The following is a 24,669-nucleotide window of genomic DNA, read 5'->3' as shown; positions in this document are numbered from 1 at the left end:
TTATTATACCTTCTTCTACCTCTAAAATCCCTGCCAGCAGGGCCATGTTCTTTGCCACTGTAATCTTCCTAACCTCTTTACCAGTGTTCCCTGCTTTCAGTGTTTAACTTAGGCCAGTATCGACGAGAGGCAGTTAGCTACAAGAACTACGAATTCTTTCTTCCAGACAACATGGAGGCCCTAGTTATCAGAAAGTAAGTATGTAACATTTTAGGTACCTGTGTTGCTCCCTAGCTAATGGAGGGCTTTGCTCAGATAATGGAGGAGTGAAGCAGAGCAACTTGGTTTAGCAAGAAAGCCCTCTAGACTCAGAAGGTTTGGACAGCCCTTCTACTATTTTACTCAAAGCTTGTTCCTGGCCATCGCCATCCCCTGCTCAAGAACTTTAAACAGTCTCCTACTTCTGACAGTTAAAAATGGAAACTTCTCAGCCTAGCATTTGAGACAAGAGTATCAATAGCTTGGCCCACTCCAGTCTCTTCAGTCTCATCCATTCAGCTTCAAAGTCTCTCTCTATAAGACTGAGCACTTCCAGAACAGAGCTTGTTTCTCATTAATCGATCCTTACCCTCATAATAAAGCCCTGCATAGAGTAATCACTAAGTAGATTTTTGTTAAAACCATAAATAACATTTCCAATATCATACCTATCCTTGTACTGTTACCCATGCTAAGGATGCCTTCTCCTTTGCAGACCATATACTTAGGCTCTAAATGGGTTTAAGAACCAGTTCAGCTTGGGTTCTATTAGCTAAAGAGTTGGAACCTTTAATTTTATGGCTTCTGTCATTATTAAATTTTTCTTGTGTGTGCCACTTTATGCCTCTCCCTATGATGTATATACAGAGCCACTTTCAACTGTGTGACCTCTCTGTGCTTGCCATGGTGCCTACAGAATAGAACACCCTGTATAGATGTTCAATAGATGAATAATTTAATGTAGGACATCTGAGAGATGGTGCAAAAGATAATGTAGAAAAATAGAAAGGAACCTATCTTGGGGATATGTCTTGTTTCTGTTTCTTTCTCCATTGTTTTCAGGCAGTGTGCCCTGGCAGCCTTGAAGGATGTTCATGCCTATCTCAGCTGTGAGGAAGGTCATGTTGCGGTAAAGAAATTTGTATTTTTCCTTAGGGTTTCTGCTGGAATGGAGAAAAGCTAATATGTATTGAGCATATACTATGTTTCACATATTATTCTAAGTAATTTACATACATTGATTTAATTTCACCTTCTCCTATGAGACAGATATTATTATTATTATACTCCCGTTTATATCCCAGAAGAATGTCACACGGAGAGAGTAAATAATGTCCCAAAATGGCACAGTATGTATGTGGCAGACCAGAACTGAAATCCAGGTTGTATAGCTCCAGAACCTACACTTTTAACCACTATACCTACCACTCAACCTCCAAGAATTCAGCAGGACTACATTAGAATTTAAAAGTGCACTACAAACATTTTTGAGTTCTGGGATTTACCTCAACATCTTAGTTAATTGAAATCTCATAGACCATTGTGGTAGCATTTGCAAATTCTAAAAGCGGGTGGTGGTAGTGGTGGGGGATCTTAAATATGCAAATTGTCCTACCAGAGGTGTTGAGGATATGCAGTTGTTTCGTGTCCTTAAAGAGCTTTAAAGTCATAGGGAAAGAAGAAGCCTCACCTAGGAGTTGGGAAATCAGTTCTAGCTCTACTCTGTAAGCAACTCTCAGCGGCTTTGGTTAAGGCAAATCCTTCTTTTAAGGCTAAGCTATTTAACCTGTAAAATGACCCTAATAACTCAATTCTCCTCTTGCCTTATACCTGCAGAGTCTGCTACATTTCTGGATAGACAGCAGGGCTTAATGAGTGCTTGAGAAATAGAAATTGACACAATTCCAAATTTTTCCTATCCTTCACCATCCTGTTCTAGTTTTATTCTCTCCTAGTAGCATTCTACTTAGCTGACCACAGAAATGGTCAAAGAGTAGGTGTTCTATCAGCACCAGACTCACAGTAAACCAATCTCATCATCTGCCTCTAGGTTTTTGACGCCACTAACACTACCAGAGAACGACGGTCACTGATTTTGCAGTTTGCTAAAGAACATGGTTACAAGGTACAGTAACACTCCTTTCCTTATCTAAAGCCTGAATACCCAGGACAAATCTCAAGAAAAGGCTAACCAGAGGACTCATAGATGCCAAATCAGCTACCATAGACTCAACATTTTGATTTAGTTGAGATAGCCTTCCAGATCACAGTTAGGAGCAGCAAAACAACAGAACAGAAAAGGAGAGGTACCACATTAGGCAATGAAAGATGATTGCTAACAGGCTGACACTGTGAGGGTGGGGTGCGGATAAGGAAAGAGGAGAGAGAACCACTTCAAAAAGCATATATAAAAACTAAAAACCAGTAAACACAGCAAAGGAAACCATTAACATAATGAAAAGACAAGTACTGAATGGGAGAAGATATTTGTGATATATCCAATAAGGGGTTAATATCCAAAAATATAAGGAATTCATACAGCCCAACATCCAGAAAACAATCTAATTAAAGAATGGGTAGCAGACTTGAATAGATATTTCTCCATAGCAGACCTACAAATGGCCAACAGACATATGAAAAGATACTTAACATCACTAACCAACAGGGGAATGCAAATCAAAACCACAATGAGAAACCAGCTAACACTGGCCAGAATAGCTATCATCAAAAAGTCAAAAAATAATAATAATAATAATAATAATAACAACAACAAGTGCTGGTGAGGATGTAGAGAAAAGGAAAACCTTATGCACTTTTGGTGGGATCGTAAATTGGTGCCACCACTATGGCAAACAGTATAGAGATTCCACAAAAAATTAAAAACAAAATTGCCATATGACCCAACAATACCACTTCTGTGTATTTATCCAAAAATATCCAAAACACTAATTTGAAAAGTTATATGCACCATTATATTCATTGTGTCAATACTTACAGTAGCCAAGATATGGAAGCAACCTAGGTATCAATCAATAGATAAATAGATAAAGAAGATATGGTATATATATTTTCAGATATATATAAGAACATATGGTATTCACACACAATAGAATATTACTCAGCAATGAAAAGAATGAAATCTTGCTATTAACAACAACATGGATGGACCTAGAGGGTATTATGCTAAGTGAACTATGTCACACAGAAGAAAACAAATACCAAATGATTTCACTTATTTGTGGAATCGAACAAAACAAAAATAAATAAACAAAAGAAAATAGAAACAGACCCATAGATACAGAGGACAAACTGATAATTGCCAGAGGAGAAGGAGAGATTGAGGGGGTGGGTATAAAAGGTTAAGGAGAATTTTTTTAAGTTTTATTTGCAAAAAAAAAATGAGAAAGAACCACTGTTGTAGAAAATGGTAATTTTAGCTGAATTAATTAGGTAAATTGGCATCAGGAGAATTGACTTCAGGTGAGCTAAATCCCCATCACGACCTTAGCATGCTACTTGCAAAATGTCCCTCTCTCATTGTATTATGCCCTTCTAAGAACCTAATTCATTTTGTAAACATTACTTACAGGGTCCTACTTAAAAATTTAAAAAAAACAACAACAGAAAAAACACAAAACATTCTGGAGCTATTCAATTTAGAGCCAATCTGCCCCATAAAACTCAGAATCCTAAAAGCACCACTGTATGAAATTATGTTGTCAGAGATGCCTCTAGGGTTAACTCATTGAGAAGGGGTCAAGCTATGTTTGGCTCCTATCAAATATAATCACTTGACAGAAATCTCTCTTTTGTTTCTTTTATAGGTGTTTTTCATTGAGTCCATCTGTAATGACCCTGGCATCATTGCAGAAAACATCAGGGTAAGAAGCATCAGTTACCTTTTCTCCTTACTTTTCCTCAGGCTTGAATAATGTCTAAAAATACATCTGTTAGATTAAAGGAGGTGTTCTTCCCCATTTTCCTCCCCCTTCCCATAGGTAGCATTCCCTGACCACTGCGGCATACAATGATCTTATGAAATTAAATGAAGCCAGCATATACAGAGTCCTTCACATGTACCAGGCATGAAGTCTAACTCATTGATTTTTCCGAACAAACTTGCATGTTAGGAATCATGTTGGAGAGAGGAAACTAAGGTTCCAAGAGAAGTGAGTTGTTAAGGGTTCATATAGTCAGAAAAAGGTAGAACTGGGAGTAGACCTCAGGCTTGGATATCTACCCCAAAAGTTCTTTATCCTGCTCCACAATTCATATCAGAGCAATCCCTGCTCTTAGATTCTAGGCATGTGGTCTAGAACTAGATCACTTACCAAATATTGTTGTTTCTTATTTCATCAAATTACTGGAGCTCAGGGACAGAAGAGACCTTAAAAGTCACCTCCTCCAACCTTCCATCAGGTACTTGAAATCTCAACTAAATCTTTCTCTGGATTTTTTCTTCATACCTCTAGTGACAAGAGGCTCATTGCCTTAATCAAATGTAGCCCAATCAAGCTGAAATATGTCTCCTTGTCATTTCCACTCATTGGTCTTCTTTTCACCTCTTGGGGCACAGAGCATGTCCAATCTCTCTCTTTCTTCTTCATCCATCCATCTTCCCATTTATTTACTGATTCAACAGGAAGTGAATCCATCCACCTGCACTGGGACACTCTGGGTCTTAAAGATGTATAAATGGATAGGGGAGAGTCTTGCCTTGAGCTCACAGTCTAGTGAGAGAGACTAACAAGTTTATAGACATATCTCTGTGAGATTGGTACTAAGATGTGGGACAAAGGAGGATGTGGGAGTACAGTGTTAAGGACCTAACCTTGCATGGAAGGGGCAGAGTGTATCAGGGAAGGCTTTTCAATGAAGGTAATAGCTGACCTGCATCTTGAAGAATGCATAGGAATTTGGCAGGTGAAGAATGGGAAATAAGGGAATGGCATATAGTAAGTATGGCATCTCCAGGGATCTATAAATAGCTTAGGTTGGCTAAAACAAAGTGTGTCAAGGAATAGGAGAGCAATGGGAGATGAGAATGAAGAAATTATTCAGGGCCCAATCGTGACAAGCCATGAGTCATCCGCTAAAATATTTCATACTTTGTCCTAAAGGATATGAGAAAATGGCGAAAAGATTTAAGCAAGGGAATTCCACATTCAGAAGTACATGTTAGAACTATCCTTCTGGCTACTAGTATGTATAATACACCAGAAGTAACAAGATCATAGAGAGAGTAATCAGTCACAAAGCTATAGTGAGTATCCAGGCAAGAGAAAATGAAAGCCAATTGGAGAGACGTTTAGAAGATGCAGTGGAGGCAATTTTGGTGCATGCTGAGAAGTGGGGAATGATAGAAAGAGATACATCCAGGATGACTCTCAGATTCCTTTTAGACTCAAGTAACAGTAGATGATAATGCCATTCACTGAGATGGGGAATGTGGGTGGAGAAAGTGAGTATTAGGGAAACTGGAGATGCCAGACCTTCAGAAATCTAAAGCCAACATATGCCGTGTTCTCCCAGTAAACACTCAATATATTTAAGCCATTATGGCCCCTGGACAAGATCTCCTGTTCCTCTTCAACCATTTATCACATCACAATTTCTAGTCCTATTATAAATGTTATTCTTAAACAGTGCGTGCTCTAGGACTGAATATAATGTGACATACTTTGTTTGACTATGCAGAAGTAAATAAAAAGGAATCACACAGTCCAGACCTTTTCTTGGGCAAGACCCTTTCTCCAAGTCTCAACTTCACCATCTTAATTATATGGGATGCTGTACTCAATGATCTCTAAAGGCCCTTACCAAGGGCACGGTCAGAGTATCTATCTTCTATGGTCCCTGTGTCCTTCTCCCTTATTCTAGCAAGTGAAACTCGGCAGCCCCGACTACATAGATTGTGACGGGGAAAAGGTCCTGGAAGACTTTCTAAAAAGAATTGAATGCTATGAGGTCAACTATCAACCCTTGGATGATGAACTGGACAGGTAAGAGCCCAGAACCCCACAGTCCAGGTCTTGATCCTTACTCCTGTGTTGATGTCCTGTAGGACCTTGGGAAAATTCTTCCCTCTCTGGATCTCAGCTTCTCTATCTATAATATCAGGGAGCCAGATTTGATCATCTGTCTTCAAGGGCCCTCCTAGCTCTAATTATCAATGAGGTTGTGATTCCTTGACATGTAAGGTGTTCACAAGAGGAATGAAGTAGTATTTTCCTGAGCAATATGAACAGATGGGGGACCTCATCTCTGGGGGAATAAATGCATCTCTCCTGTGGTTGTTGCTATTATTTTTTTCAAAAGTATTCTTCATATATGGATGGCACTTTAGTTTCCAAACATGCTCACCTTCTTTGTTTCATGGAATCCCCTCAGAACCCATGTAAAGGAGGCTAAAATATGTCTTATGACCATAAATTTTCAGGAAGAGGATATTGAGTCTTAGAGAGCTAAAGCCACTTGCCCAAGCTCCCACCATAAGTCAGTGGTAAAGCTAAGATTCTGACCACATATTTTGTCTCTTAGTCATGTTTCTTCTCACAATGCTCATATACCTCTTCAATCAATAGGCATTTGGCTCCTTTGGGCTGTGGTATACATAGATAATGTAAATAAGGGCAAAATAGGTGAGTTCTATCATCAGGTAGCTTCCATAGTGCCTTGAAATATGGGAAGATGTGAAAAAAAATTGAAACTTTCATTATTAATACCAGCTAAAGACAGGACAGGTATTAGCTGGAAGTACAGGAAAGACATAAGTTTTAGACATAGAGTGTTCCCAGGCCCCTACTCTCTTTCAAAATGGATTGTGCTGAGAAGAGACTCTCAGAGTCACTCAGAATCTTAGGAACCTAGGTGCAGGTGAAAAGATTAGGTTTCAAATAGTCATTACCACTTGAAGAAGTTTAAAGAACATCATTGCAACTTTGTCCAATTGAAATCCTAAAAGATGAGTGTTGTTACTGCCTTACTCCTTAGATAAGGAAACTAGAGAAACAGAGATCAAGAGCAAGGCAAGGGCTTACCTGAGGCCACACAATGAATCAGTTGCAGAATATATACTCAAACCCTTATCTTAAAACCTCCAGCCTGGTTCTTCCCCTCCCACATTCCTATATCATAGAAAGCATCCCATGAGGCTTAGACACTCAGTGCAAGGGACAGGACCTTACATACAATTGTAAAGACTATAATTCACTGTGCAAGGACATTCAGTTAAAGGGTACACTTGCTTTTCTCACCAAGGCATGTATACTGGAGCAAGGCTGTTTCTGTCTTGCAGAAAGTATAACTTTTTCAGATTTCCACAAAGACACCATAGGGGCTAGTAGCATACCATGAAAGAAGTTTGAAGAAGGGGAGCTGAGGTAAAAGAATGACATTTAGAAAACTTCTAGCCTTTGATCTCACTTCCTGCAGGCGCTCAGTTAAAGTTCGATGAATCAGTTTAGACCTGAAGATAACTGATTATGCAGGTTGACTTTATTTAATTATTTTTATATTAATAGACATTTACAGTCCATGTATCAGGACCCAGCCCTAAACTGTGCCCTAAGAACCCAAAGAGAGAAGGGCTGCCCCTGCTTTGATAGAATGACCACTTTGTTGGGAAAGACAATGAATTGGTCAGAATTCTGGAGATGAAAAAACAAGTGGACTAGAGGAAGGGGACCCAGCCCAGCTTGGAGGAAGAGGTATAGAAGAGTGGGTTTACTGAGTAGGTAGACTAGACATGTGTTTAGGGTACCAGGAAGGCAGAGGCTACCAAAAAATAAGGAGAAAATAATCTTTAAAGCTTTTATTATTTTATATTTGGAAGCATCAAGGTAGTCAAAATGGAAAAAATAAAACCAGAACTTGATAGAACCTCCTCATATTATAATCTAGTTTATAATTTTTTATTTTAAATTATACATTGTGTGGTAGGCTACTATAATACTTTTGGTGTTAAGTACCTCTAAATGACTTCACATGATCCTGTGCTTAAAGAAATCTTCCTAGAGAGAATGAACATACTGACTCTTGAAGGATGTATGATTAGGAGATCGACTTTGGAAATCAGACAAAGATCACTTTTTCAGGGAAAGAGAACAGCACTTTGTAATGATCTAGTTAAATCCAAATAAGACTAGAAAATTACAGAGAATGTTCCAGCAAAGGCATGAAAGCTAGAGTGAAACAGAGACAGTATGAGCATAGGCATGGGACAGTGAGGTGAAGCCAAGTGAAACCAGTGTTTGAAGGCACCTGGAATGTCAGACTAACCTCAAAAGAATTTGGAGGTTCTCCTAGAGCCTCCAAGAACCAGTAACCAGGCAACAAAGCTAGATCAGATATTTTCTACCCCTAAGCTCTGAGAGTGATGGGAGAGTTTGACCTCAGGCAAATCACTGCCTCTCTCTGTTTCAGTTTCCTCACCTATAAAACAGAGATAATAATCTTTGCTTCTAAGGATGGTTATGAGGATTCACACACTTTAAAGTCTCTACTCCTTGCCAGAAGCCACCCAAGTGTTAATATATAAGTGCAAATATAAGTGCCCTTATAAGTGAGAACGGTTGGACATGAATGAATGACAGGGATGAGCATGATGAGCTCAGTACATATAGAAAAGCCTTCTTTAGAAAGATCAGAGAGGCTTTCTGAAATCAAATCCATCAGCCACTGCCTTACCTGCCTTGGGTTAGTGCAGCTATTTCCATTCACTTGGTTTTGTTAGCATGCACATAGGGTTGCTGGTGTGTCACCCCATTGCCCAAGCCTCCCCCACCTTTTTCCAGGATCACCCTGAACTCCTTACAATCAAACAACTAAAGAATTAATGCCTGACACAGCAGGTGCCTCAGCAGTATCAGGGAGGTGCTCCAGGATTCTAGTCTTCTGATTAATCAGTGTCCCCCATATCAAGCTCTTCTGCAGACAGATTATTGAATAATTTGATTATCACTCTGTATGTAATTATTAGTTCATGACAGAGCACAGAATTGAGGGGATGAAAAAGAGACTTGAAGTAGGGACCACAACTTCCTGACTGATGTTATGAATCACCTCTGTATCCTCACACCCCAGTACTTGGCACACCTTATAGTGAGTGACCATGGAATGGGCGCTGAGCATTGATCTTACATTTCTAAGCATATATTCCTGACTGGCCTAAGAGCTCCCAAAGGGCAAATTCTGAGTATCCACCCCAAGCACAATGCTTAAAACAAACAAAGATGTGTTTGTTGACTGCATGAAAGATAGAAAAAGAGACATACACACACCAAGCCACAAGCACACAGAGATATCATCTGTCAGCTGCCTGTAGGGTGTCAAGTACAATATATCATAGCAGAGCTTCAAAAAACAGACAGGCAGAGCTTAGCTCATGACTTGACAAGTTAGGAGCAACCAGTGACATATTGGAAGTACCCAGGGACAGAAGATTACTGCTTCTCTCTGACTATGTCAGGAGTATGCACCACAGAGGAGAGAACTCGAGGTGCCTGGAATGTGATAAATAAAGGTGAAAAGACAACCTGGCTCAAGCTGAGACCGAGGAAAGGAGACAGACAGAAATGGCAACAGGCAATGAGCTCCTAAAGGTAGCCAGGAGCCAAGTTTCTAGAACAGGTACCCAGAACAGGGCAAGGCATAGTATCTTGTTAGAGAGCTGGGTTGTGGAGAAGGCTTGAAGGCAGGGAATATGGTTGGTGCTTTCTCTTGGGACTAGCCTCTCAACCATCAGCCCCTAAGCTGCCCTTGCTCTTGTTCGGGCTGGCCCAGCCACCTGTCCTACATCAAGATCTTCGACGTGGGAACGCGCTACATGGTGAACCGAGTGCAGGACCATATCCAGAGCCGCACAGTCTATTATCTCATGAACATCCACGTCACACCCCGCTCCATCTACCTATGCCGGCATGGTGAGAGTGAACTCAACCTAAGAGGCCGCATTGGAGGTGACTCTGGCCTCTCAGCTCGGGGCAAGCAGGTAGGGAGGGCCTTATACACCTAGAGGCATTGGCTGAGCTGGACCAGTTGAGCCATGGATGGGTGGGGTTGCCACTGCCTGGGTCCTGAGAATGGGGAGACTCTGTGATGGGGTAGATGTAGGTTCTGGTTACTCTCACTCTTTTGCCCTGTCAGCCACTCAGTCTTGACCCATCCTTGAATGGCTCCAATGTGTCCACAGCATCTGAAACTCTGAGCTTGATCCTGGTACTCCAAACCTGCCCAGATTGGCTACTCCTCCAGCCCCATTACAATGAGCGCCCTTCACCGCTGCCTGACTGGTCCCCTCATCTTACTCACAACTCTGTGTCTTTGCTTATGCAGTTCCCCAGCCTAGGCTGCCCTCCTCTGTCAGCTGGTGACCACCACTTTGCACAGACAGCTGCCCTCAAGTGCCCCACCTTTGAATCTATCTTCTCCTCCCTTACCTGGGGCTGATGCTACACCCCACACCACCATACTGCAGGTCATCACACTGTCAGCACTTGTCTCACACCAGTTACTGCTTCTTTTCTGCCTCCCCTCCCCCACTCTCATCCAGGGTACAGCTTTTATGTCATACTCTGGTCTACGAAGCTCTCCCTTATCACCTCCTTCCCTCAGGCCCATGCCCTGAGCTCCATCTCTCCCAATACTGGCCCATTTCTGACTCTATGGCATGAGTCCTTTCTCTCCAGCTATGCACAGCGACCTGCATATTACAAGTGCTGGTTCAATAAAAGGACACATTCTCTCCAATGTTTGGCCCTGTGCCTGGGCTTGTTAGTTCAGGTTCTTGCTGGGGTGATCACTTGGGGGTGGGACAAGTGGGAAGAGGAATGCAGGATGGAGGAAGCACCCTCATTTATTGGACACTAGTGTACATGCACAGTACATGAGTGGCCTCGTTTAATCTTCACAGCAGCTCTGTGGGGTGGGCATTACTGTCACCAGTTTATGGATGAAGAAACTGAGGCCCGGACAGGAGCAGAGAGTGGCCTTAGGTCACACAGAGCCAAGACTCAAAATCTGGCCTTCCTACCTGCCCCTCAGCATTCAGCCCCCACCTACAGATATAGCAATGTCCCAGGCAAGGAACACCAGATGTCCTATCCTCATTCCTGTGGCTCCCTATCTGTTGCCTTCAGAAAGGCAGCCAAATTTCAAGATCTCCACCAGAGGACTCTGACCTGACTCCCACCTCTCGCTCCTCAGAGCAGAGTTCAGAGGCCACCAGAGGTATCACCCCTACCCCATAGCACCACCTGCAGCCAGGGAGCTCTTTGTTGGGGCCAGCCACAGCCCTGCCCGTACACCTCAGTGCCCAGTTTGAACATGGGCCATCTCCACATGGTGTGCCTCTCTCAACACAAACATGTGCGTGTACACACCTGCCTGGCACCAACCTTCACACTCATGGACACAGCACACTGTGCAGGGTTTACTAAGCACTTTCCCATTGACTGTTACCCACATCAATTACAGTATCTCTCACCTACTATGTGCCAGGGAGTCCTCTGGGCACTCCCCATCCACTCTCTAACCTGCCACTCACAAAGACCAGGCCGAATGAGCTAATGTTGTTTGCATCTTACAGACAGGCGATACAAGGCCAGAGAGGGGCAGGGATGCATCCCAGGGCACATAGGGACTGTGTAAGGGAGCTGAAGCAGTTTACCCCCATCGCCTACCTCCCAGTCAAGAACTCCTTCCACCAGAGCATACTGACTGCTAACTCATAATCCATAATTAAAATGTGTGTACACAATGCCCCTATTTGTGCATATAAATGTGCCTATATGTATGCATTTGTGCAGATGTTCCCCACATGCCAATCTTTGACTAATAACATGCCTAAATGCAGAAGAAGAGTGAATCACTTGCTCATCTGGGCTCCCACAGCCCTTTGTGGTCCCTCTCAGTGCTGTCATTGTTTCCCTCACTCGACTGGCTTTGTCTTAAGAACAGGACACCACATTACCCAGCACAGGGCCACACACACCCAGTACATGTTTAAATGCCCTTAGAACCTGGATACCCCTGCTCAAGCAATGACGAGTCAAAGAGTCAAAGACAAATGTCCCCAAAATCCTACCCCACCACTTCTAGACCATATTCTGAGTACCCAGAACCCTGGAAACCCCTGCCCTTATGGTCCAGAGTCTGTTTCCAGTGCCTATATGGCCCAATCCCAGTGTCTGTCCACCTGAATGCTGGCCACAGCACACAGGAGTGTTCACTCCTAGGTGAAGGGGTGGCCAAAGAATCATTGTCTGTGGTCTATGGGGATCGGTGAAGCTATGATGTGGACAGAACTTAGTCATGTAACTGGAGTATCCACAAACACATACCCAAGGTGTCTGTGAGTTCACGATGAAGGCAGGAAGAGAAGGGAGCTGGATTGGGGGTGGAGTGCCTCCATATGTACTCTTATTCCAGTCTCCACAAATGTTAGATGTGGGTTGTTTGATGAATGAATAACCAAGTAGGGGGTTCAGTGAGCAACCATCAATGAACAAACACAAATATACAAACATAAATACACATATTCTTTTCTATTCTATTGGTCCTTAGTCACATGGGCAAGAGTATCACTTTCTATAAATTGGAAATATTTAAACTCTGTACTCTTGTATGTTCATCAGCAATCCATCATTTTTGACAGATCTGAGCTTGTTCTCATGGCTACCGTTGTCTTCTTTCGTTTCTCTCTTTCTTCCCTCCTCTTCTCCTATGCACCCTGCCCCGTTTCCAGTATGCTTATGCCCTGGCCAACTTCATTCAGTCCCAGGGCATCAGCTCCCTGAAGGTGTGGACCAGCCACATGAAGAGGACTATCCAGACAGCTGAGGCCCTGGGTGTCCCCTATGAGCAGTGGAAGGCCCTGAATGAGATTGATGCGGTGAGATGTAGAGGGATGAATTTCCTGGTGGGGCTTGACTTTGGGCTTATCTCCTGGATTATTGCTGCTCTGGCTCCTATGGGTAACCTAATTCATTCAACAAACATTTCTCAACAACCAGTCATGTACCAGAAACTATTCTGTGTGTTGGGGATCCAGTGAAGGCCAGAACAGACAAGGTCTCTGCTCTCATAAATCCCAAAGGTAGACAGTAAGGTAAGACATCACATCTCATGTGACAAAGAGTTGTGAGATGGGAAGTACAAGGGACTATGAAAACTCAGAAGGTAAAGGTGCACTGACAAGACTTGGTGGTGGGAGATTTATAAGGAAAGCTTCCTAGATGAAGCTAGAGGTGAGACCAGAAGCAGGCTGGAAGTGAGAGAATAAACTTAATTTCTGGGATAGAGAACAGTTCATATGAAGGCCTAGGGGTGAGAAGAGAACATGGTATGTTCAGAGAACCAAGGAAAGAAAAGCAGAGGCTGGGACAGTGATAATGAGGTCTAGAGATAAAGGAGATAGGTTTGGAAAGGAAGGCAGCTCATATGACTTTATATCATGTTGAGGGATTTGGATGCTACTGTAAAAATGGGAAGCTGTTGATGTGGTCTAAGTCAACCACAACATTATAGATGCAACATTGCTTCCCTTCCCCACCAGCAAGGAGGAGTGGCTTGAATGTGATTCACATTTGAAAAAAAGAAAACAAAAGACCACTCTGGCCATGTGTGGAGACTACAGAGGAAGAGGACCAAAATTAGCATGTAGACCAGTATGAAGATGGCCACATTAGTCCAGGCAAAAGATGAGGATGTGAGGGACCAGAGTAGTGGCATGGGAGATGGAACAAAGAAGAAGGACCTGGGGAATATTTCATCTGACCCTTGTAACATGGCATTCTCTCTTCAGGGTCAGGTTTTTCCATAAGCTCTTTGAGAAGGCATTGTTACCTCTCCATTGTCTTACCTGCACTATAGATACACTGACATCTGGTAGCAACATACAGGTTATGATTGTTATACCTCAAAGTAAAAGCTTCACTACAGATGTAGATAACTTGCATTTAGGTAAGGTTAACTCACTTTCCTACTAGATATACTTCTGTAAATATAGACAAGTATGTGTGTATATACATACATATATATGTACTTAACTATAGATATAGAGAGATACGCATACAGAAAAGAGATGTACAATGTTGTTCTACATATCACATATATTTGCTACAAAATAAAGGCAAGCAAATGTGTAAACTGTTTATAAGAGCTCAGTTATGGTTCATTTGTGACATACACACGAAGTAAACATTTATTGGATATCCATTTTGTTTCATTACTGGGGTTATGTCGGAGGTGGAGATTGGTTCCTGTCTTCACTGAGTTTTCAGGCTAAACAGGGTACATGAGGAATAAACAGGAATAAAAAACAATTCTTATAGCTAGACTGTGGGCACACAGATATCAGGGCAGGGCATCTGATCCAGCCAGGATCCGCTTGGAGGAAGTGTTGCCAGTGTTAACCTGGAGGGTTAATAATGAGCCCAGTAGAGAGGATCAGGAGTGGTATGTCAGGCAGAGAGAGCAGCATAAGCAAAGATGGTATTGTGTGTGTGTGCGGAACTGCTAAGGTTGTAGCGATGGGGACTAAAAGGGAGGAGAAAGGAATAGAATTGATAGAGATTTAGGAGGTAGAATCATAGCAATGAGTTATGAGGGAATGGGTGAGAAAGAAGCAAGAATTTAGAATGATGCTTAAGTTTCTGGTTTGTCTTCCATGATCAATAATATATTAATAGTTAATTCCACTGGTTGAGTCTTTAAAATGTACCTTGTACATCCTATACTAGTCTCTTTTACATATATTATCTCTAATATTCAAAACACTTTTGTGCAGTAATTGTAATTCTCCTAATTTTGCAGAAGAAGAAAATAAAATTCAGAGAAGTTAGGCAATTTGCCTTAAATCAATGAGTCAGGGACCATTTTCACAGGCAACAGTTTCCCAACTTGCCTCAGAATAGAAAGTCGAAGCCACTCTGGAAGAACCTTGTATATCCAGAAGAGCGCACTTACTCGCATGGACAGTGTCAGCTAGAGAAGTTTCACAATGCAGAGCCGTTTGTGGGCTGGGGCAGAGATGAACCTGACCCCTAAGGCAAGCCTAGTAGATGGCTCAAAAGACAACCGCAGCCCACTGTTTCCCCTACAGGAGGGTTTAATTGGAATCCACACAACCAGAAGGAAATCTTATAAACACAGCATTGCTTCCCTTCCCCATCAGAAGCCACCTCACTTATGGGAATTTCTCAGTGGACTTGGCACTCTTATATGCTCTTGAAGAACAGTCTCTGAGCCCTTGATTCTTTCTTTGGGGTGAGGCCCACTCTGAAACCATTAGGAATTTACTAATTATTGCCTTCTGAAATGTCTCTGGATACCTGTTTATTTACCTGCCAGCGGTCCTGGAGCAGAGGTAGTGGCAGGGGGGATGAGAAATATTATAAAATGTGAGAGCCCTGCTGTGGATGTATACACATGCATGTACTTGCATACACAGTCACAGACACTCACCACAGGTAAACTTATACTCACAGACATGTACTTCACAGACACATGGACCCACTAGTCAGACACAGGCTCCCTTTCAGACACATCGATCAGTCACACCTGCACCATACACACACACACACGCACACATGTACGGACACAACTAGAAATACATATGGACACAATCACAATCACCATAGACACACAAGAAATTTTCACTTATATCTATATCACATGGACACAGAGGCATATCATGGACACATACACAGTACAACACATCCCTTCAAGCATATTACCACAAATACATGAAGACCTCAGACACAGGCACACAGATGTTCACTCTTATACACCAGGGATATAGTCAGGGACATATATACTCACAGATACATAAGCCACAGACACACTGAGATACACATGGAAAGACAGACTACATAAAAACACCCACACAGGCACAATCTCAGATGCTCAGATACCCTATACACACACAATCACACAAGCACACTACATATGATGAGACAAATACACAAACACAAAGCATAGGTCCCTAAACATACCATAGGTATACATTATAAGCATTCTGCACACACACACATGTAAATAACGACAAATCTTTAAACTGATACATTTATAAAAATACATATGTATATATAAAATGTACACCTACAAACTTATTGAGGCAATCATAGAAACACCACAGATACCCACCATCCTGAGCACATCTATACCCATGCACTCACCCTCACATCTGCACAGCCACATAACTTGTGTACACACACACATATACACTCAGGCAACAAGCACAAACCTAGAGCTGTGTTCACAGAAACCCAAGTGCATACTGTTCTACAATCCTTGGCCTCACAACTATGGTAAAGGCTGTACAGATTTCTCCTTATAAATAGTTTTGTCACCAAATATTTGTTCTCAGGGTGTCTGTGAGGAAATGACCTATGAAGAAATCCAGGAACACTACCCTGAAGAATTTGCACTACGGGACCAAGACAAATATCGCTACCGCTATCCCAAGGGAGAGGTAAGGTTTGAAGGGTGGACTGATTCCTAGAACTCCTCCCCAGTATCACCACTCAAACTGTCAGGATGCCACAGTTTCCTAAGTAACTTTAGAAATAGGATAAAGCATATTTTGCAACAACTGCCATCCCACGAGGCATATGATTATCTGGCCTTTGGCTGTCTCAGATTTTTGGCTATAGGCAACAGATTTCTCTTTTTAAAAATCTATATACTTGCCTGTTTATTTTCTCTCTGCTTTCAGGACTCACTTAATCCTAGACTTTGTTTCTGGTGTCCTTTCACTAAAGGCACTTGAAATAATTCAACATACTCTAATTTCCTGATGTTTTATTGTCAAGTTGCCTAAAGTTCCATCCTCTCTGGGAAGTGGATTGGAGACAATGGCTAATAGTTTAACCAACTTCTTTGCCACCACACGAACCAGATCATCAGTTACTTATCCCCATATGAGGTGAATCCTCATTGCTTTCAATTTAGCCAGTTCTACATTTTAGAGTATGTATTAGTCATACTCTGTTGCTGATACGAATTACTGGTAACAATGATCAGAAAGCCTGGATATCAGGGAAGATAAAATCATAGATATCCTGTGTTACAAAACATTTTTATTTCTATCTTCATCCTCAGAAATGACATTACAAAGTCAGTCTGAGTTTGCCCTCATTTTCCTTTATACATTTTCAGGCTATGTTACTAGAGACATATAAATTTAAAGCAATTATATCTTCATAATGAGTTGTATATTTTATTATTACATAGTAAGCAAACTCCTTTTCCTCTAATAATGCTTTTTAACTAAAAGTATATTTTATTTAATATTAATATAGCTATATAAGATTTATTTCTGGTCAGTGTTTGCCTAGTTCATCTTTACTCATTTAGTTTCAACTTCTCTTTGTATTTTTATTTATGTCTTTTGTAAACAGTGTATAGTTGTCTTTTGTCACTTACAAACTGAAAATATATGTCTTTTGAATGATAGCTTCGGTACATTAACTTTTATTGTAATTACCGATTTATTTCAGCTTATTTCTATTCTCTTGTTTTGAGTTCTCTATGCTTATTTTATGTTTTTCTCCTTTTCTTCCCTTCAGAATTGGTGGAATTTTTACATCTATATTTGAGTTATCTGATCTTTTTCTATCCTTTTAGAGGTTACTTTTAACATTTTAATATACATGGTTAACAAAACCTAAAATCAATATTTCCATCTTCCCCATAAATCAAAATAAGAACTTTAAAATTCTGGCCACTCCCTCTCCTAACTTACATATTTATTATTTTTTGTATTTTGCAAACCTTGTGTCTTACTCTCCAAATGAATTCTTATTGTTATTATTAAACTTATTCTATATGGTCAGTGTTTATTTAGATTTAACCACATGTTTACCAATTATTTTGATCACCTTTTCTCCTTGCATCTCAAGTTTTCTTTCTGGGTTCAATTTCCATCTTCCTTTAGAATTTTCTTTAGGGATGACCTGTTGGTAGTAAACTCACCTTTTGTTCTTGCTGTTGTTTAAAAATGTCTTTGGGGTAGTGCCAGATGGGTGCTAGAGTAATCAGGGGGATGATACTTCATAAGTTATATAAATGTCTAATAATTGTACTGTATATCTGAAACTAATGTAAAATAATAAATAAATGTATTTGGGGGTTTGGTCCTAGATGATACTCTGGGTATAAAACTCTAGGTTTTTTTTTCTCTCAGCACTTTAAAGATATTGACCCCACTCTCTTCTGACTTCTAATGTGGCTAAGAACTCTTCCATCAGTCTAATCAATGTTTCTTTTCTCTCTGGCTGTTTTTAAGGTCCTGGTATTTTTATTGCTTTTAAGTTTCACTGTGATATGTTTAAATATTAATTTCTTTGCATTTATCTTGCTTGGGATTAGTTGGACTCCTGAATCTAATGATTAGGATTCTTCATCAATCTTGAAAACTCTTAGACATTATACCTTAAATTATTCCTCTCTCATATTCTCTCTATTTTCTCCTTCTGGAAATATAATTATATTTTTGTTAGTCTTCTCACTATCCTTGATGGCTCCTAACTTTTTCTTCTTATTTTCAATCTCTTTGCTACATTTCGAGTAATTTCTTCAGCTCTGTCTTCCAAATCCCTATGTCTTAAGTTGTATCTAAACTGCTGTTTACTCCATTTATCGAGTTTTCAATTTTAATAAATATGTTTGTTTCCATAAACTCAGGTTTGTTTGTTTGTTTTCAAATCTACCTCATATATTTGGTAGTATCTTTTTTCTTCTTTACATTTTTTATGCCATCTTTTTCTTTAAAAATTTCTAACATATTTGTTTTATATTTTGGATCCTATATCTTAAGTTTTTAAGTTTTTTCTCTTGTTTTTTTCTGCTTATTTTCACTAATGATAGCTTATTTTCCTTGTGTGTTATGTGAGCTTTAGTTTGACGAAAATTTATTTGTGAGAATCCCGTGTGGTATGAGTTGGGAGAATCCAGAGAAATGTTCTGTTGGCTTCTTCCGAACAATTCTGGGAGCTAACAATTTGAAATCACTTTTTATTTAACTTTCAGCTTAATATTTTCTATAACACATGGATAGTGCAATTCTGAACTACAAACCCACCTGAAGATAGACTTGTGGTTATACAATTTTATAGGAGGCATTTTTAAATTTTTTCTAAGAGTCAAGCCCGGACAGTTACATATTCTTATTGTTTCCCTTTGCCTATATATACATTTTTTTCTAGTTCACGCTTTTACTAAGGATGTAGCCCTTTGAGTGTCTCAGGTTTATTTGAGAATTTCAGTCCCAACTCCCTACCTTGTGCATACTGAATACCTTGTCTCCTGTATCTATAAGGTTTTAAAAACTCAAGCCTCTTGGATAATGTGACTGGCAGTTGCCACCAGGGCAGCTGTGGCTTCTACATCTGCTTATCATCACTTTTTTCCAAGTTTTTCTTCACTTTGGATCTCAATATTTATAATGTTTACTTTAGTTTCTTGAATAAAGGCATTTATTTTATCTAGCTTTTCTAGAAATTTTTGTAGCGGGAAGTTTTATTATTGATATCTAGTCAAATATAGTGATTTCCCCCTCCCATTTAATAGATGAGAAATTAAAACCCTAAGAAGGAAATGAGTTGCCTAAGATCACACAACTGAACTGGCACAACAACCAAGTTTTCCTGATTCCTAGTCTAGGGTTCCTCTGCTCTGGGCAAGTGTGCCTTACCTCCCTTTCTTACCCTAATATTTCTCTTACTTTCAGTCCTATGAGGACTTGGTTCAACGTCTGGAGCCAGTTATAATGGAGCTAGAACGGCAGGAAAATGTACTGGTAATCTGCCACCAGGCTGTCATGCGATGCCTCCTGGCCTACTTCCTGGATAAGAGCTCAGGTACCACTCTTCTCTCTGTTCCTGGCTCGGGGAGCTCGATGTTATTTGAAAACCTGACAACAACAATTGGTGGTTTATATCTTTGTAGTTAAGAGGACAATATCTAGAACCAAGGTGCCTGACTTCAAGTTCTTGCCCTGTCATGTACTAGCTTTGGCAAATTACTTTAACCTCTCTGACCTGCTTCCTCTTCTGTAAATCTCATCTGTAATGATGAAATTTAAGTAAATCAAGATACGACACATAGCAGTGGGCTACATAAGTGTTAGCTGCTGTTAATATTAATATCATTCTGAGCAAACATTTTTCAACTTTAACAGTATACCTAAACCTGAAAAAGCTAAGCCAGTATTTCTCTGAATCATTCTGTCATCAGATGGTAATGGACCTTTCATGGCCCCGTGATCCTGATTATAGGTTTCTTTCTTTGCTGTGGAGATGATTTCCTCAAGATAGTGATGTTTTCATTTTAAAATTTTAAAATATTTTTAAATATCCAGACATTGTAATTTACAGAGTGTTTACACACTGACTGCATATACCGAATCATAAATTAGGGCAGGTGACCTCTCAAGGGACTGTTGTGTCACCTTCAGGTTTTAGAGTCCATTTCTGATGTGCATGCTGAAGCACTGGCATCTCCAGAATACTGTGAGGGTGTGTTAGGATAGTGCAAAGTCATATTTGAAGTGTGCGATGTCCTGCAGATATGTATCATTTCTGTGTTGCTACATTCAAAATCAAGGGCACTTGTAATATGGAGTCATCCAGAATTAGAACCTGAGGAACTTGAGAACCTGACATTGGAAAAGTTATTTTCTCTGCTGGGTTCTCAATCTCTTCACTAGAAAAAGGTGATGGGATTAGGATGGGGGTCCTTGTGGTGCTGACACCATTCACATATCTACTACTCAGTGTTGTCTTTTGAGACTGTGGGGTGGGCAATGTAACCTGACTGCGCAGATAAGGAAATGGAGGCTCTGAGAGGTGAAGTGACTTACCCAAGGTCACAAGGCTCAAGAGGACAGGGAGGGACATCAATCTCAGATGCATTCTGGATGCCCTCCCAAGATATGTATGGAGTGTGTGGGCAGTACATGCATGTCCTGTTTGCATATTGCTTTACACATTTCTTACTTGCTTTCATGTACAGTCTACACCAGCTACTGACAGGGCTGAGCACATGCTCTTACTCCTATGCCTCAGGTGAGTAAACCAAGGCCCAGAGAGATGATGTAACTAATAAAACAGACCTCAGAGCTTGGGCACCCTCAGAGTACATCTAGTCCAATCCTGTGCCTTGAGAGATGAGAACTCTAAGGGCCAGAGAGAGAAAAGATGGGGCCAAGTTCACTTGTGGAGATAGAGACAGAGCTAACTCAGAGACCCCAGGCAAGTCGCTTCCCTTCTCTGAGTCTGTTCTGCCATGTGTGCCATGAGGAACAGTAACCCCTGCAGAGTATCAGCGAGATCAGAAGGAGATAGTGCACCAAAGAACTAGGCCTGGGACCTGGTGCTGATGGTGACAAAGATGAGGAGGAGGAGCAAGATAGATGCCCAGGCAATCGCCAAACCAGATGTCTCAGGGGGCTAGGAGGGTGCTGGCAGGATGAACCTCGGTGGTAGGAAGCCATAATGGATGGGGTTCTGGCTAAATGAAGGAAAAGGTAGGGGCAGCCTGGGTGGGTGGGAGGGTGGGTGTCATCAGAGAGTGGTGAGAGGTGGTGCTATTTTTCCCAACAATATCAGGAGCAGAGTGCAGTGGGCAGAGCACACAGTTGAATCAGAGGGTTCTGGATTCGAGGCCCAGTGCTGCTGCTTCCTGGCTGTATGCCTTAGGGCGAGTGTCTTCCCTCTCAGAGCCTCACTTTCCTCATCTGTGGAATGGGCCTGATCATCTTCACTCAGGGCTGTCTGGTTAAGTAAAACCTAGGCCCATACAAGAAACAGTAAGTGAATGTTCAGAAAACTTTATGCACAATAGTCAATAACTAGAAACAAGTGAATCGGGGAATGCTTGTCCATCAACAAGAGTGAGAGGAGTCAGTGGGCGCAGGCCTGGGTGGGGAGAAAGCTGTGGGAGCTGCCCAGGTACACGCACACCTCATCCAAGGGCCCTGGCGATGAGTAGGGTCTCAGAAAGCCCTTGCTGGGATGCATCTTGGGGAAGCCTGTGGAAGGCCCAAGGCTGAGGCAGGAGGGAGGCCTGCCTTGGTGTTATGGTTGCCCTGTGACTGAGGTGATAGGCCACCTCCAAGGCAACCAGTCTAACCCTCTTAGGGGACCCACAGTCTGGCTGCATTCCCCATGGCCCTCCTGACTACTCTCTGCTCTCCTCCTCCCTGACAAGGCTGCTCTCAGCACTGCCCCCTGCAGGGTGGGAGGGAGTGGGCCCCTAGGAGGCTGACACTAGGGAAGGTAGAGTGGTCAGGAGAAAGTGTTATAATCTGCAGGCCTAGGGACTTGGTGCCCTCCCCAGCACCCTGTCTCTGATGCTGCTTTCTCCTCCTTTCCAGATGAGCTTCCATATCTCAACTGTCCTTTGCACACAGTGCTCAAACTCACACCTGTGGCTTATGGTGAGCACTCCCATCTTCATCTGGGGAAAGGCACATAGAGGCCATGAGCGTGCCTGCAGTGCCTACCATTTGTCCAGCAGAGTCATGGGGGAGGTTCATTGGGTGGGTAGTTAGATGTCCTAGTGGAGGCAGGACTGGTGGTAGCAAGATGAGAATAGAGGACTAGGATGACCTCTAAAATAGGGCCTGCCCCCAACTTTGTCTGTCTTTACCAGAACACTGATAATAGAACACCAAGTTATACAGGCAGCAGTGGGTCCTAGAAGAGGACCAGAAGAGTAAGTGTAGGTTGGGGCCAGATTGAAGAAAAGGCACAAAGACCAGCCTGGACAATTTAGATTCTCTTGGGATATTAGTTAGCTGCAAAATGTTTATGAGCAGGTAAGAGAGAGGCCCAAATTTCTTCTAGGGTGTGAACAGAGAAGACTATTCTGAAGCTCAGAGTAGAGTGCAATCCACAGGCATGGAGTTCAGTGGGCTTCCACAGGCATTGGGCCCCCTCTGCCATCCCAGGCCCCAATGATACTACCCCCAGAACTCCTTTATGACCTCGCATATGGGTAACTATTCTCCTTTAAATAAAATTTATCTGGGACTGGTGGCCCCAAGACGATGGTCCCAGGACTCTTCCACCACTTTAGCACCTAGCACAGCTCGGAGGACCAGCTGAGCTCCATCATTGTTATGTAGATTACTGTCTCACAGACCACAACAGTTGAAGGAAGCCACAAGGATCATCTCTTCTCATCTCCTTCCCATTGACAATTGAGCAGCTGAGGCTCAGAGAACCTAAGACTATTAGGGGAAGAGCTGGGAGGACATCTCTTAGGCCCAGTGTCTTCCCCACACATTACAGAGCTGGTCTAAATTCCCCACCCTACGGGGCAGTCACAACTGCACACAGTAAGGAACTGGGGGTGTGAGTGGTGATGGGTTAGGGAAGGAATGACACTTCAGGGAAGACCTGTGCTGCCCTTGGGGGTTTATGGATGGATGGGTTGTTCTTTTTGAGGCTGCAAAGTGGAGTCCATCTACCTGAATGTGGAAGCTGTAAACACACACCGGGAGAAGCCTGAGGTAGGTGAGGGACTCCGACGCCTAAGCTGGCACATGACAAAAGTACCCTTCCCTACAGAAAGGCCACTCCCATCCCACAGAGCTTGGGTATTTCATACCATAAAGTAGAATAACCAGCACCCAGAAATGCTAGAACCACAGCCCAGACTTGGAGGTACCATAGAGATGCGAGGCCAATAAGGCCTCAGGCTGAGATTCCCCCAGGCCTGCCTGAGAAAAAGGTCAGGATCCAGGCCTATCTGAAGAAGGGGAGCCTTGACAGAGAGGAAAACAGACAAGGGAGGGTTTGGGACTCCACACTGCTGTCTCCTTCCTATTAATCCTGGTTCTCTCCACTCAGAATGTGGATATCACCCGAGAACCTGAGGAAGCCCTGGACACCGTCCCTGCCCACTACTGAGCCCTTTCCAAGAGGTCAAACTTCCTCTTTCCTCACTGTCTTCCACCTTTAAGAACTGCTATCCTTGTTTTTCTCTTACTCTGAGAATACTTTGTACTTCACCTCACTGAGAGCCCTGCTTCCAGTGAAGAAGCCTTCAGCAGCCCCAAGACAGGTCTTGATTTTTATTCCTTGATCAATAAAAACTTCTCTTACTGCCAACAAAAGGAGAGAGTAAGTCATCTTGAACCTTCTACCACAAGATCAAGATTCTGACCCTGTGAAGTAGCTCTGGTGCTGTGGGGGTGTGGAATGGGTGAGAGCTTCTTGGAGCAAAGGGTTCTGGGGTAGGTCTGTGTGACTGCCTATGGGCCTTGTTCTTTGGTGGGCAGTGTGGCTGGAAATATGACAGCATCATCCCTATACTCAGAGAAGCTATACTTGGACCAAAGTGCTCTTATCTCCAATTCTTGCTGCCATCCTGAACGATATCACTGTCCAAATAAATTGTGCAAACAATACCCTGATCTCCCAGTCCCCTCACCCAGTCAACTTCACTGAGTACCCACTACATGGATGTTGGCATCATCTAGACATCTCCCCGGTCTGAATTCTTAAAGACAAGCATCCTATTATCTGACTACCAACCCCTAGTCCTTACAATGCTCTGTGTCATCCACAGGATCTCTGGAACCATACCTCCCATACAGTAGGCATTTCTGGGCAGGTACTAGCAACCCAGTGATGAAAAGACATACTTAAACACTCACTGCCTTTGTTCCTTTGTCTTTCT

The 24,669-nt window shown here is 42.1% G+C and overlaps 1 protein-coding gene across 4 annotated transcripts in view; it reads left to right on the top strand.

Annotated features, from left to right (window-relative positions):
• PFKFB1 (6-phosphofructo-2-kinase/fructose-2,6-biphosphatase 1) overlaps positions 1-24,098 on the top strand; it is a 91,413-nt gene extending 67,315 nt beyond the window's left edge. For 3 of the 4 annotated variants that reach the window (XM_016137309.2, XM_036226694.1, XM_016137307.2), the window contains 12 exons: positions 101-194; positions 1,042-1,108; positions 2,030-2,104; positions 3,804-3,860; positions 5,860-5,981; positions 9,763-9,970; positions 12,725-12,871; positions 16,349-16,453; positions 19,712-19,841; positions 22,358-22,420; positions 23,433-23,497; positions 23,838-24,098. In XM_016137309.2, the coding sequence (XP_015992795.1) occupies positions 101-194; positions 1,042-1,108; positions 2,030-2,104; positions 3,804-3,860; positions 5,860-5,981; positions 9,763-9,970; positions 12,725-12,871; positions 16,349-16,453; positions 19,712-19,841; positions 22,358-22,420; positions 23,433-23,497; positions 23,838-23,897 (1,193 nt within the window). In that variant the 3' untranslated portion in view covers positions 23,898-24,098. The remainder of the gene's footprint in view (positions 1-100; positions 195-1,041; positions 1,109-2,029; positions 2,105-3,803; positions 3,861-5,859; positions 5,982-9,762; positions 9,971-12,724; positions 12,872-16,348; positions 16,454-19,711; positions 19,842-22,357; positions 22,421-23,432; positions 23,498-23,837) is intronic. The other variant, XM_016137308.2, reaches the window with a different exon arrangement.
• Positions 24,099-24,669: the final 571 nt, after the last annotated feature.

This window comes from Rousettus aegyptiacus, unplaced genomic scaffold (assembly GCF_014176215.1).
Source record: "Rousettus aegyptiacus isolate mRouAeg1 unplaced genomic scaffold, mRouAeg1.p scaffold_m13_p_9, whole genome shotgun sequence".
Lineage (NCBI taxonomy): Eukaryota > Metazoa > Chordata > Mammalia > Chiroptera > Pteropodidae > Rousettus > Rousettus aegyptiacus.
Note: the sequence above shows the minus strand (reverse complement) of the source record. Positions and strands in the feature narration are given on the sequence as shown.